We start from the raw sequence: 15,000 nt of genomic DNA, 5'->3' as shown, positions 1-15,000 counted from the left end.
ATCCATTTTCATGGAATAATGAATTAAGGAAGAAAGGATATGAGTCTACCGCTTACAAAAAAAGATCTCATGATAGTCAATATGGGCCCTCAACACCCATCAATGCATGGTGTTCTTCGACTGATCGTTACTCTTGATGGTGAGGATGTTATTGATTGTGAACCCATATTAGGGTATTTACACAGAGGAATGGAAAAAATCGCGGAAAACCGAACGATTATACAATACTTACCTTATGTAACAAGGTGGGATTATTTAGCTACTATGTTTACAGAAGCAATAACAGTAAATGCACCAGAATTCTTGGAGAATATTCAAATACCACAAAGAGCCAGCTATATTAGGGTAATTATGTTAGAGTTAAGCCGTATAGCTTCTCACTTGCTATGGCTTGGACCTTTTATGGCGGATCTCGGCGCACAGACTCCTTTTTTCTACATTTTTAGAGAGAGAGAATTAATATATGATCTATTTGAAGCTGCTACAGGTATGCGAATGATGCACAATTACTTCCGCATCGGAGGAGTAGCCGCCGATCTACCTTATGGATGGATCGATAAATGTTTAGATTTCTGTGATTATTTTTTACGCGGAGTTGTTGAATATCAACAACTTATTACACAGAATCCCATTTTTTTAGAGCGAGTTGAAGGAGTAGGTTTTATTAGCGGAGAAGAAGCAGTAAATTGGGGCTTATCGGGACCTATGTTACGAGCTTCTGGAATACAATGGGATCTTCGTAAAGTGGATCCTTATGAGTCTTACAACCAATTTGATTGGAAAGTCCAATGGCAAAAAGAAGGCGATTCATTAGCTCGCTATTTAGTACGAGTTGGTGAAATGAGCGAATCCATCAAAATAATTCAACAAGCTATAGAAAAAATTCCTGGAGGACCTTATGAGAATTTAGAAGTCCGACGCTTTAAGAAAGAAAAGAATTCTGAATGGAATGATTTTGAGTATAAATTTCTTGGTAAAAAACCTTCCCCCAATTTTGAATTGTCAAGGCAAGAGCTTTATGTAAGAGTGGAAGCCCCAAAAGGTGAATTAGGGATTTATCTAGTAGGAGATGATAGCCTTTTTCCCTGGAGATGGAAAATCCGTCCACCCGGTTTTATTAATTTGCAAATTCTTCCTCAACTAGTTAAAAAAATGAAATTGGCTGATATCATGACGATATTAGGTAGTATAGATATCATTATGGGGGAAGTTGATCGTTGAAATGATAATAGATAGGGTAGAGGTAGAAACTATCAATTCTTTTTCGAAATCGGAATTATTAAAAGAAGTCTATGGACTGATATCGATTCTACCCATTTTGACCCTCCTTTTAGGAATTACAATAGAGGTACTCGTAATTGTGTGGTTAGAAAGAGAAATATCTGCGTCGATACAACAACGTATTGGTCCTGAATATGCTGGCCCCCTGGGCCTGCTTCAAGCTATAGCAGATGGGACTAAACTACTTTTTAAAGAAGATATTCTGCCATCGCGAGGAGATATTTCTTTATTTAGCATTGGACCTTCTATAGCAGTCATATCAGTTTTATTAAGTTTTTTAGTTATCCCTTTGGGATATCATTTTGTTTTAGCCGATCTTAGTATTGGTGTTTTTTTATGGATTGCCATTTCAAGTATAGCTCCTATTGGTCTTCTTATGGCAGGATATAGCTCAAATAATAAATATTCTTTTTCAGGCGGTCTACGAGCTGCTGCTCAATCCATTAGTTATGAAATACCATTAACTTTTTGTGTGCTAGCAATATCTCTACGTGTGATTCGTTAAAATAGGATCTTTTTCCTATAAAATCCATTAACTATTTATATTCCTTTTCTTATTTAGTATTTGGGTTGGTAAGTTAAACTAGATAGCTATATGAGTGAAATAAAACAGCTTCTAAATTTGTAGTAAAAAGAAAAAAATCTCATTTTCTACGTACAAGAAAAAAGTGGAAGTAAACATAAAGAGTGTAAACTCTTTATCCCAAGGTTGATATTTTTTAATTACTCATCATATCTTGAAGCGGGCAAGAATAAAGGATTCACAATATGGAATTCCATTATTAGAATACTCCTAGTTATTACTATAACTTAAAAATTCATAAGAAGAATCCACCAAAAGTTAGTGAAGGGTTAGGAACACTAAAGTACATAAAGGATTAGTAATGGAAAATCTAAAACATTAGAGATTTTTTCCCGTAAAAGGAATCATAATAAGGACTTGCAATTTGTAGAAATTATCAAGTAGTACTTTCTTCGGATTCCGATCCAGAGTATGTTCCCATTCACTTGTTAAGGAAATGGCTATCAAGAACGAATTAACCCTTTATCCATTTTTTCTTTTTAAATACCCCCTTCCCGGGGGAAAGAAGAATAGTAAAAAAGATATGGAGTGCACTAGAAAAAATTTGCATTATTTCCTTCCTCTATTCATGCAGAATTGCTCATGAACTAATACTCCACTCTTTCCATTTATTAATTGAATTCCTATAACAAAACAAGTACCAAGTGTTTTATTCCAAGATTAAGTTATTACTGAACAAAGAAAAATTTGGAATATATTATAAAGGATGAGATCAATTCAGAAGCGCTTTTTCTTATTCTAGCAGACGGAATTCCTTTGGTCTAATTTAGGACTTTCAAATCTATTTTATTTTACCTAATTCTATCTATGCCCCAGGGGCTAGGAACAGAACAAAACAGTCCTTTCCTTTTTCTGATCATAGAGAAGCCGTATGAAGCTAAGGTTTCATGTACGGTTTTGAAATAGCGGTGGGAACTGTGATGTTATCATCGACTATGATTATCTAACAGTTCAAGTACAGTTGATATAGTTGAAGCACAGTCAAAATATGGTTTTTTTGGATGGAATATTTGGCGTCAGCCTATAGGCTTTCTGGTTTTTTTAATTTCTTCTTTGGCAGAATGTGAAAGATTACCCTTTGATTTACCAGAAGCAGAGGAAGAATTAGTAGCAGGTTACCAAACTGAATATTCCGGTATCAAATATGGTTTATTTTATCTTGTTTCTTACCTAAATTTATTAGTTTCTTCTTTATTTGTAACAGTTCTCTACTTGGGCGGGTGGAATTTCTCTATTCCCTATATATCCTTTTTTGATTTTTTCCAAATGAATAAAGCAGTTGGAATTTTGGAAATGACAATGGGTATATTTATTACATTAACTAAAGCTTATTTATTTCTCTTCATTTCTATCACAATAAGATGGACTTTACCAAGGATGAGAATGGATCAGTTATTAAATCTTGGATGGAAATTTCTTTTACCTATTTCCCTGGGCAATCTATTATTAACAACCTCTTCTCAACTTGTTTCACTATAAATAAGATAATACAATAATAGATAGTAAGAATATTTTCAACACAAAAGCTCTCCCAAACAAGAGAAAGAAACATATCTTTTTCATAGATATTTAGAATGAATATGTTCCCTATGGTAACTGGGTTCATGAGTTATGGTCAACAAACAATACGTGCTACAAGGTACATAGGTCAAAGTTTCATAACTACCTTATCCCACACAAATCGTTTACCTATAACGATTCACTACCCTTATGAAAAATCAATTACACCAGAGCGTTTCCGAGGGCGAATCCACTTTGAATTTGATAAATGTATTGCTTGTGAAGTATGTGTTCGCGTATGTCCGATAGATCTACCCGTTGTGGATTGGAGATTTGAAAAGGATATAAAAAGAAAACAATTGCTTAATTATAGTATTGATTTCGGAGTTTGTATATTTTGTGGCAATTGTGTTGAGTACTGTCCAACAAGCTGTTTATCAATGACTGAAGAATATGAACTTTCTACCTATGATCGTCATGAATTGAATTACAATCAAATTGCTTTAAGTCGGTTACCAATCTCCATAATGGGAGATTACACAATTCAAACAATTAGGAATTCGTCTGAAAGTAAAATAAACGAAGAAAAATCTTCGAATTCAAGAACGATTACTGATTACTAAACTTTGATTTTGTCTTTTTGTTATAAAAATCTACTAATTCTTTATTAAACTATAAAGAAAAACGAATAACTACTGCTTATTGGAAATTTTTTCTTATTTTAAATCAGACTAGATTTTGATGATATAATATAGTTTATAACTATACAGTTTATACACAAAAAATACCCTAATCCCTTTTTCCTTCCTCGAATCCTTTAGTTTTAGTCAGTTCATGAAAAATTTTATACTATTAATTTCTTTTTATCCATAATGGATTTACCTGGACCAATACATGAGATTCTTATGCTATTTGGGGGATTTATTCTTCTACTAGGGGGTCTAGGAGTAGTATTACTTACCAACCCCATTTATTCTGCCTTTTCGCTGGGATTAGTTCTTGTTTGTATATCCTTATTCTATTTTTTATTAAATTCCTACTTTGTAGCTGTCGCACAACTTCTTATTTATGTGGGAGCCATAAATGTCTTGATCATATTCGCTGTAATGTTCGTAAATGGCTCAGAATGGTCTAAAGATAAGAATTATTGGACTATTGGAGATGGGTTCACTTCACTCGTTTGTATAACTTTTGTTTTTTCACTAATGACTACTATCCCAGATACGTCATGGTATGGAATTCTTTGGACTACAAGATCAAACCAAATAGTAGAACAGGGTCTCATAAATAATGTTCAACAAATTGGAATTCATTTAGCAACCGATTTTTATCTTCCGTTTGAACTCATTTCCATAATTCTTCTAGTTTCTTTAATAGGTGCAATTACTATGGCTCGGCAATAAGAAAACTTAGAAAAAGTAAAAATTATAAGAATTGCAAATCTAAAATAAATAACTAAAGAATCACAATTTTGATTTAGTAAAACCCATCTACTGCCAACAAATACCTCCTTTCTTTTCTCTTTTGTTGTGTAATTGTTCTATTGTAATTAATTGAATCGGTTCAATTCTTTGCCCTCATATTGAAATGAATCGAGATTGATAAGGAGTTAGTTAATGATGTTTGAGCATGTACTTTTTTTGAGTGTCTATTTATTTTCGATTGGTATCTATGGATTGATCACAAGCCGAAACATGGTTAGAGCTCTAATATGTCTTGAACTTATACTGAATTCAATTAATCTAAATCTCGTAACATTTTCTGATCTATTTGATAGTCGCCAATTAAAAGGAGATATTTTCGCCATTTTTGTTATAGCCCTTGCCGCTGCTGAAGCCGCTATTGGACTATCCATTCTTTCTTCCATCCATCGTAATAGGAAATCCACTCGTATCAATCAATCTAATTTATTGAATAATTAGACTTTTTAATAATTAGACATAAAATCCTCTAAACAAAGGCGCACATATTAAAATAATATAGAAATCCATACTATTTTCTTAGTATTATTTGAGAATATCCTTTTTTTTTTAGTAAGTAGGTTATTGCATAGTATTCTTTTTCACTTAAATGAATTTTTGTATTTGTAATTCATTGATATTGCAATATTCAAATTGCAATAATTTATATTGAAAAGACGATAGCCAATAAAATAAATTGGCTAATTCGAAATCGTCTGTACAATTTGTAAAATTCTTTCTTATTGTTGAAGTCCAAAATTCAAGTCTCTTGGCTCTTTTCACGCTTTCTCACAAACGGATTAAAAAATAGATTTTTAATTTTGAAGTTTGGATAAACCATTGCTTCGTCTGGTGTCTACAATACATATGACTCATATAGTACTAATTTTCTTTTTACCAGATCGAAAAATTTTATGTTGAAAAGAAAAATTTATAGATCCAATGTCACATTCCGTAAAAATTTATGATACATGTATAGGATGCACTCAATGTGTACGAGCTTGTCCAACAGATGTATTAGAAATGATACCCTGGGATGGATGTAAAGCCAAGCAAATTGCTTCCGCGCCGAGAACCGAAGATTGTGTGGGTTGTAAGAGATGTGAATCTGCCTGCCCGACAGATTTTTTAAGTGTCCGCGTTTATTTAGGGCCTGAAACAACCCGTAGCATGGCTCTATCTTATTGATACGTTACAAAAACAAAAAACTTCATTTGAATCGTCTGATTCCTCTTTACCGAAGAAGCCTGTGCTCGAAATAATCGAGCACGGGCTTTTCTGGTCAAAACGTATCTTGTCTTTATCACTTTATCATGAGTTATTTTCCTTGGTTAACAATACTTGTTGTTTTGCCGATATTTGCCGGTTCATTAATTTTCTTTTTACCTCATAAGGGAAACAAAATCGTTAGGTGGTATACTATATCTATTTGTTTATTAGAATTCCTTCTAATGACTTATGCGTTCTGTTATCATTTCCAACTGGAGGATCCCTTAATTCAATTAAAGGAGGATTATAAATGGATAGATGTCTTCGATTTCCATTGGAGATTGGGAATCGATGGACTTTCATTAGGATCCATTTTATTGACAGGATTTATCACTACTTTAGCTACTTTAGCAGCTTGGCCAATTACACGGAATTCGCGATTATTCTATTTCCTGATGCTCGCAATGTATAGTGGTCAAATAGGATTATTTTCTTCGCGAGACCTTTTACTTTTTTTTATCATGTGGGAGTTAGAATTAATTCCTGTTTACTTACTTTTATCCATGTGGGGGGGAAAGAGGCGTCTATATTCAGCTACAAAGTTTATTTTGTATACTGCAGGCGGTTCTATTTTTTTCTTAATCGGAGTTCTGGGTATGGGCTTATACGGTTCCAACGAACCAGGATTAGATTTGGAAAGATTAATTAATCAATCATACCCCGCAACCTTGGAAATACTTTTATATTTTGGCTTCCTTATTGCTTATGCTGTCAAATTGCCGATTATACCCCTACATACGTGGTTACCAGATACCCATGGGGAAGCACATTATAGTACATGTATGCTTTTAGCGGGAATATTATTAAAGATGGGAGCATATGGATTGATTCGGATCAACATGGAATTGTTACCTCATGCTCATTATCTATTTTCGCCCTGGTTAGTAATAATAGGAGCTATCCAAATAATCTATGCAGCTTCAACTTCTCTTGGTCAACGAAATTTCAAAAAAAGAATAGCTTATTCCTCTGTATCTCACATGGGTTTCATAATTATAGGAATTGGTTCCATAACCAACATTGGACTCAATGGAGCTATTTTACAAATATTATCCCATGGATTTATTGGTGCTACACTTTTTTTCTTGGCAGGAACCGCTTCTGATAGAATGCGTCTTGTTTATCTCGAAGAACTGGGAGGAATATCTATCCCAATGCCTAAAATTTTTACCATGTTTAGTAGCTTTTCAATGGCTTCTCTTGCCTTACCAGGAATGAGTGGTTTTGTCGCAGAATTAGTAGTATTTTTTGGACTAATTACTAGTCCAAAATTTTTGTTAATGCCAAAAGCACTAATTACTTTTGTAATGGCAATTGGAATGATATTAACTCCTATTTATTTATTATCTATGTTACGCCAGATGTTCTATGGATACAAGCTATTTAATGTTCCAAACGCAAATTTTGTGGATTCTGGACCACGAGAACTCTTTATTTTAATCTGTATCTTTTTACCAGTAATAGGAATTGGTATTTATCCAGATTTTGTTCTCTCCCTATCCGTTGACAGGGTAGAGGCTCTCTTATCCAATTATTATCCTAAATAGGTTTGGTTTTTTTTACTAGTCTGCTCTATTAATGCAGAAATAAGTAAAAAAGTATAATTAGATCTATCTCGAATTTTTGAGAACCCTTTGAGAAGGCGCTCAAGGGGTTCTCAAATAAAATATAAAAGTAAAAACGTTCATTTCATGAACGTTTTTTTTTATGTAATCATTTAGGTGTTAATGTAAACGAACCATAACTATGTAAACCTATTCCTAATAGATTGATACCAAAATAACAAATCCAAATTATAAGAAATCCTATCGAAGCTATAAGTGCAGAATTCGTACCCTTCCAATTTGGATTTGTTCTACTATGTAAATAAATTGCGAATATGGTCCAAGTAATAAATGCCCAAGTTTCCTTAGGATCCCAATTCCAATAGGATCCCCAGGCCTCATTAGCCCATACTGCTCCACAAAGAATACCTATGGTTAAAAGGGTAAATCCTAGGCTAATGATACGATAACTCCAAGAATCCAAACGCTCCGTTAATTGATATTTGTAATAATTTGGAAATGAAGGGACAGGGGCGCTTTTTAAAGCACTTCTTTTTGCATAAAAAAATGCAATCTCACTAAAGAAAAATGTTTTATTTAAAACATTTTTTTTCTTTTTAGAAAAGAAATGGAAATTATTTCGAAATCTAATGATTAGAATAGCGGCAGATAATAAGGATCCGCACAAAAGAGTTGCATAACTTAATAACATCATACTGACATGCATCATTAACCACTGAGATTGTAGAGCAGGTACTAGTATCGTGGATTGATGCATTTCAGTTAAAAGACCCGACGTGGCAAAGCCTTGCGTTAAAATAGTACTTGGCGTAGTTATTGTGCTTAAATCATTTTTAGAGTTCTGTATTTTAGGAATGGTATGAAGAATATACAGAGCCCATGAAAGGAAGATCAATGACTCATATAAATTACTTAATGGAAAATGTCCCGAAGAAACCCAACGAGAAACTAAGAATCCTGTTATAGAGAAAAAAGTAACTATCATTCCTTTTTCTGACGAATCACGTAATCTCCCAAGTTCACGAACTAATAAGGTTATCAAATGAATCGTAATCACAATTGAAATCGTTGAGAAAGAGATATGAGTTAGTATATGTTCTAAAGTTGCAAATAGCATAAGGGGAAGGTCCCATTACAAAATTGTAAATTTCGAATTGATTTCTAATCTATTGTATTCCTTTTCAAGAATGCCGCCACTCGGATTCGAACCGAGATGCTTGAGCACTGCTTCCTAAGAGCAGCGTGTCTACCAATTTCACCATGGCGGCTAACTTCAAATAATAGGTAACTTAAAAGAATAATAGCTATTATCTCGGGAATCGTCGATATTGGGAAAGTCCATAAAATTTAGGAACATTAGAGTTTTCATTAAAATGGACTTCGTTTGGTAGTATCGTTTCCATTTTTTTTTTACAATAAACTCTTGCTTTGCCCAATAGAAACACTGGTTGAAAGAGTTGGAACTTCTTTTTTCTAACTTGCAATTATAGATATAGAACTAATTTTTTCTAATTAATTTATCGTTTAAATTTTGAAAATTCTTTCAATACAATGAAAAAAATCCAAAAGGGTTTCTATTTAATGATGAAATTAAAATGGATAAATAGAAAAGGCTTTTTGGATTTTTGAAAAATTTCTAGAATGAAAGTCTTTATGCTCTTATTAATAAGATTTACTAACCTTATGATTTTGGATAAGATAGGTGGAAGTTGTAAGTCCTATTGTAAGAATACTCCACTTTTCATAATTTTCATAATAAAATATGAGCATTCTATTATGAAAATTATGAAAAGTTCATTGATAGGAAAAGAATACTTAGCACACAGTATACCAAACAAAACTTTTTTTTATTGTATATATAAGAGGGGTTTGTTATAAGAATATTGTACCGAAGTAATTCGACACATAAAAGTACATTCAAAGAAGAATCCAAATTATTAAATAATTGGAATTCTTTTTTGAAAAATCAATTCATATTATTCCAAAATCTTATTATTTGTTTGTTTGTTGCCCAGAAAAACCCTTTGGTTTTGGATGCTCATTACCACTGGAAAATGATCTTGATTTTACTAAAGAATAAGATTGTACTATGGAAAAATAAGTCTTTTTCTTCCAAATATTTTTACGAATACGCTTTTTTGACATTGAAGTACGTTTTTTTGGAACTGCCATTCAAAAAGGAAATTACTTTTTTCTAGTTGTATGTGAAAGACATCTATTGCTGCAAATCAATCCTTCTTTCTTGTTTTTATTAGTATTTATACTTAGATACTGAAAGATACTGAAATTGTGAATTATTTTTTACTTCATTTTGTCTAATGCGGATAAGACAAGAATTTTTAAACATTTTTTCTGTATATATTTTATACTTTGTTTTAATAATATAGAATATATAGAAGGGTTTCCCATTTATATCTATTTATATATCAAGTATACTCCATATATAGATATATGGTATGGAAGCCTATCCCCCGGGGGGATAAAAAGAAGGGAAAATTCAAATAGTTAATTAAGCTCAGAATGATATTGTATTGTATTCCATAAAGGAAAGGAATTCTAATCAAAACAAAAAATACTGAGTCTCTTAAACAAGACATTCTAAAACTTAGGTAATTTATAGTCATAAGGACTATTCGATAATTTCTTATAAACATAGATTTTCATTGGAATTCACTCAATCAGTTATGGAACAAGAGAGCTGTTTCATCTTTGTTTTAAAGAAATATAAAAATGAATAGAAAGTAAAAAGTAAAACGATTCCTTTTTTTTTTTTTGTAAATATCTTTATTTAGATAATAACTAGGTAACGAAGTTATTTGATTAACTTTTTGAATTTAACCAACTAAACCCATTCTTCATTTTTTATTATTTCAATGAGATAAATTTTTAAAAAATGAAGAATTCCAGTATTTTTTCTTATTCTTTTTATTTATTCTTTCAGAAAGAGATAAGAGTTGGTTTGGTGAATCGGAAACAATTTTATAGAAAAATTGAAGTAAAAATCGCAATTTCTTTTCTTATGGAACATACATATCAATATGCATGGGTAATCCCTCTTCTCCCACTTCCAGTTATTATGTCAATGGGATTTGGCCTTATTCTTATTCCGACAGCAACAAAAAATCTTCGTCGCATATGGGCTTTTCCTAGTGTTTTACTCTTAAGTATAGCTATGGTATTCTCAGTTCAACTGTCTATTCAACAAATAAATGGAAGTTCTATCTATCAATATCTATGGTCTTGGACCGTCAATAATGATTTTTCTTTAGAATTTGGATACTTGATTGACCCACTTACTTCTATTATGTTAATACTAATTACTACTGTAGGAATCCTGGTTCTTATTTATAGTGATGGTTATATGTCTCACGATGAAGGATATTTGAGATTTTTTGTTTATATAAGTTTTTTCAATACTTCTATGTTGGGATTGGTTACTAGCTCCAATTTGATACAAATTTATTTTTTTTGGGAACTCGTGGGAATGTGTTCTTATTTATTGATAGGCTTTTGGTTTACACGACCAATCGCAGCGAGTGCTTGTCAAAAAGCTTTTGTAACTAATCGTGTAGGGGATTTTGGTCTATTATTAGGAATTTTAGGTTTTTTTTGGATAACAGGTAGTTTAGAGTTTAGGGATTTGTTCCAAATCGCTAATAACTGGATTCCTAATAATGGAATTAACTCTTTACTTACTACTTTGTGTGCTTTTTTATTATTCCTTGGTGCAGTTGCGAAATCCGCACAATTCCCTCTTCACGTATGGTTACCCGATGCTATGGAAGGACCCACTCCTATTTCGGCTCTTATACACGCAGCAACTATGGTTGCTGCGGGAATTTTTCTTCTAGCTCGACTTCTTCCTCTTTTCATATCTTTACCTTTGATAATGAGTTTTATTTCTTTAGTAGGTACAATAACACTATTCTTAGGAGCTACTTTAGCTCTTGCTCAGAGAGATATTAAAAGAAGCTTAGCCTATTCTACAATGTCTCAATTGGGTTATATGATGTTAGCTCTAGGTATAGGTTCTTATCAAGCTGCTTTATTCCATTTGATCACTCATGCTTATTCAAAAGCTTTATTGTTCTTGGGATCTGGATCCGTTATTCATTCAATGGAACCTCTTGTTGGGTATTCACCAGATAAAAGTCAAAATATGGTTCTTATGGGCGGTTTAAGAAAATACATTCCAATCACAAGAACTACTTTTTTATGGGGTACACTTTCTCTTTGTGGTATTCCACCTCTTGCTTGCTTCTGGTCCAAAGATGAAATCCTTAGTAATAGTTGGTTGTATTCGCCCTTTTTTGGAATAATAGCTTCCTTTACTGCAGGATTAACTGCCTTTTATATGTTTCGGATATATTTACTTACATTTGGTGGGTATTTGCGTGTTCATTTTCAAAATTACAGTAGCACTAAAGAGAGTTCCTTGTATTCAATATCCTTATGGGGAAAAAGGATACCCAAAGGAGTGAATAGGGATTTCGTTTTATCAACAACGAAGAGTGGAGTTTCTTTTTTTTCACAAAATATACCCAAAATTCAAGGTAATACAAGAAATAGGATAGGATCCTTTACTACGTCTTTTGGGGCTAAAAACACTTTTGCCTATCCGCATGAAACGGGAAATACTATGTTATTTCCTCTTCTTATATTACTACTTTTCACTTTGTTCATTGGATTCATAGGAATCTCTTTTGATAATGGAGGAATGGATAATGGAATAGCAGAGTTAACCATATTATCAAAGTGGTTAACTCCCTCAAAAAACTTTACCCAGGAAAGTTCTAATTCTTTTGTAAATTCATATGAATTTATTACTAATGCAATTTCTTCTGTAACTCTAGCTATCTTTGGTTTATTCATAGCATATATCTTCTATGGATCTGCTTATTCTTTTTTTCAGAATTTGGATTTAATAAACTCTTTTGTAAAAAGAAATCCTAAAAAAGAATTTTTGGATCAAGTAAAAAAAAATATACAGTTGGTCATATAATCGTGGTTATATAGATATTTTCTATACTAGGGTCTTTACCCTCGGTATAAGAGGGTTAACCGAACTAACGGAGTTTTTTGATAAGGGTGTTATTGATGGAATTACCAATGGAGTGGGTCTTGCTAGTTTTTGTATAGGAGAAGAAATTAAATATGTAGGGGGAGGTCGAATCTCGTCTTATTTATTCTTTTTTTTATGTTATGTATCTGTGTTTTTATTCTTTTTTCTTTCTTAAGTTAAGGAATTCAAGTCTCTTGCAAAAATAACTATCCTACCCCTTTCTACAATCTCTCTATAATCCCACCTTGTTACATAAGGTAAGTATTGTATAATCGTTCGGTTTTCCGCGATTTTTTCCATTCCTCTGTGTAAATACCCTAATATGGGTTCACAATCAATAACATCCTCACCATCAAGAGTAACGATCAGTCGAAGAACACCATGCATTGATGGGTGTTGAGGGCCCATATTGACTATCATGAGATCTTTTTTTGTAAGCGGTAGACTCATATCCTTTCTTCCTTAATTCATTATTCCATGAAAATGGATTATTCCATGAATTCCTCAAAGTGAGGCTCATCAAAATGAAAAATCTAAGACTACTATAAAGACTACTAAAAAAATAATAAAACAAGAAAAAAATTTGAAGGATTAAATTACTGCTCCCGAATATTCAACTGACCGATTAATTTCTTATAACGTACTCTATTTTTCTTTGCCAAATAAGCCAGCAAACGTCGACGTTTTCCCAAAAGTCTTCGTAGACCTCTTTCCGATGAAAAATCTTTTTTGTGTAATTCCAAATGTGAAGCAAGTCTCCGTATCTTATTGGTGAAACTGAATACTTGAAATTCAACAGAACCCCTGTTTTCTTCTTTTTCTTCTTTAACCATAAATCCTAAAATTTTTCTACCTCCTTTCTTTTTCATGTATTTTTCTGATCAGGAAAAATAAAAAATTATGTCAGTTATTTTGAAGTTATTCTAATCTCGTACACACACAAATTTGCAATTATTCATCTACTACTGGAATTTGGATTTTTTTTATCGATGCAAATTGGATTTGGATAGAAGGGTACATTCTTTCTACTATTTTAGATAGAAGAAATGTTTCTTCTATCTAAATATAGTAGAAAGAATTTTGCTGATTTATTTATTGCTATATGCAATTTATGGAATTGATACACCATTTAATTGATATCATTTAGCAAAATGAAACACAGCATAGGCATCCATCTTTTGGCTCGAGAATTTCACGGGATAGAGATATGGTATAAGAAATAGACTATTAAGTAACTCTAAATGAATTGTGGATACATCTGTATCCTTAACATACTGAAACGATTGCCATTATTCGTATCAAACCAATAGCGATTCATACAAGCTAAATCTTCTAATCAATGGTGGGCCAATAATGAATTTTTTTGCATATGTATTAAGACGCTTGGCCTGATTTCGAAATTGTCCAGAGTTTTATATGTTGTTTTCATTGCAAAATGATGGGTCTCCTTCCATAACTTTCCAATTACGAGTACGAGAATTGAAAGACATAAATATTCTAAATTCTCTACGGCGTCTAGTAGATAGATAGAATATTTTCAGGAACAAGAAAATCAGAAGAATCTTTCTCTCTATTCACTATCATTCCGCGTCTTCGACTTCTATTAGTTTCTTTTCTTCTTTAATGCAATAGCTATAGTTTGATATAAGAATCCATTTCTCAAAGTAATGGAAACCATTCTCTTATAGGAAATGGTTCGAAAATCGCTATTCCACCTTTTAGGTATCGTGAAAAGTGATACCTGTGAAGATCGTGCATTTCAGTCAAATTCAGATCCGTTTTTCGAGTCCATGATATAATATAACCAAATTGGATAGATCTTCCACCTGTTTAGCTAAGAAAGAATAGATACAGAGGTGGATAATAGATCGATATGAAGATCATGAGCTGCCCCATAATGAAACCGCCAGTAGTCGCAAATATCTCCTTCTTCCCTAATCCAAGATTGGAGAAAGAAGATCTAAGAGGGACCTATGGAGAATGTAGTCAGAAATCCATAATAGAGTCTGACCACAACGACCGAATTAATTATCCTCATCGAGAAACTTAGACTACTAAATAGAAAAGATTTGAAAATCATGGCATGGGTCTCCTTTTTTTCTTTCTTTAGAGTTTTCTATATGCACAATTTCTCGATGTTTCGATGAGAATTTCTTGACTTTCCATATATAGAAAGAGATAGACTATAAATGACATCTCTTATGTCAATAAGACCAAAGGGATGGATATTAAATGATAGGAAGTGCTAGGAAGTGAAATAGAATGAAATAGAGCCACTTT

General features: G+C 32.5%; 2 protein-coding genes and 1 non-coding gene across 3 annotated transcripts in view; 2 read left to right on the top strand and 1 right to left on the bottom strand.

Annotated features, from left to right (window-relative positions):
- Positions 1-6,025, top strand: part of LOC123419412 (NAD(P)H-quinone oxidoreductase subunit 1, chloroplastic-like) — a 9,232-nt gene extending 3,207 nt beyond the window's left edge. Inside the window, exons 1-2 of the mRNA XM_045107170.1 lie at positions 1-245; positions 2,806-6,025. The exon at positions 1-245 is cut by the window's left edge and continues 3,207 nt beyond it. Coding sequence (XP_044963105.1) covers positions 40-245; positions 2,806-3,343 — 744 coding nt within the window. The 5' untranslated portion in view covers positions 1-39 and the 3' untranslated portion in view covers positions 3,344-6,025. The remainder of the gene's footprint in view (positions 246-2,805) is intronic.
- Positions 239-1,915, top strand: LOC123419410 (NAD(P)H-quinone oxidoreductase subunit 1, chloroplastic). Its single transcript, XM_045107169.1, has one exon. It carries the CDS (start codon positions 1,223-1,225, stop codon positions 1,784-1,786), a length of 564 nt encoding a protein of 187 aa, XP_044963104.1. The 5' UTR covers positions 239-1,222; the 3' UTR covers positions 1,787-1,915.
- Positions 6,026-8,846: 2,821 nt separating the features above from the next.
- TRNAL-UAG lies at positions 8,847-8,926 on the bottom strand. The gene has a single exon. It is a non-coding gene; the product is annotated as a tRNA-Leu (tRNA).
- Between the last annotated feature and the right edge of the window lie 6,074 nt (positions 8,927-15,000).

The sequence above is a fragment of the Hordeum vulgare genome, unplaced genomic scaffold (genome assembly GCF_904849725.1).
Source record: "Hordeum vulgare subsp. vulgare unplaced genomic scaffold, MorexV3_pseudomolecules_assembly, whole genome shotgun sequence".
Lineage (NCBI taxonomy): Eukaryota > Viridiplantae > Streptophyta > Magnoliopsida > Poales > Poaceae > Hordeum > Hordeum vulgare.
The sequence above is the reverse complement of the archived record's forward strand: the minus strand, read 5'-3'. Positions and strand labels throughout refer to the sequence as shown.

What these genes read in the sequence shown, in the direction of transcription:
- LOC123419410 (XM_045107169.1), top strand. Translation starts at nt 1,223, where the DNA reads ATGATAATAGATAGGGTAGAGGTAGAAACTATCAATTCTTTTTCGAAA.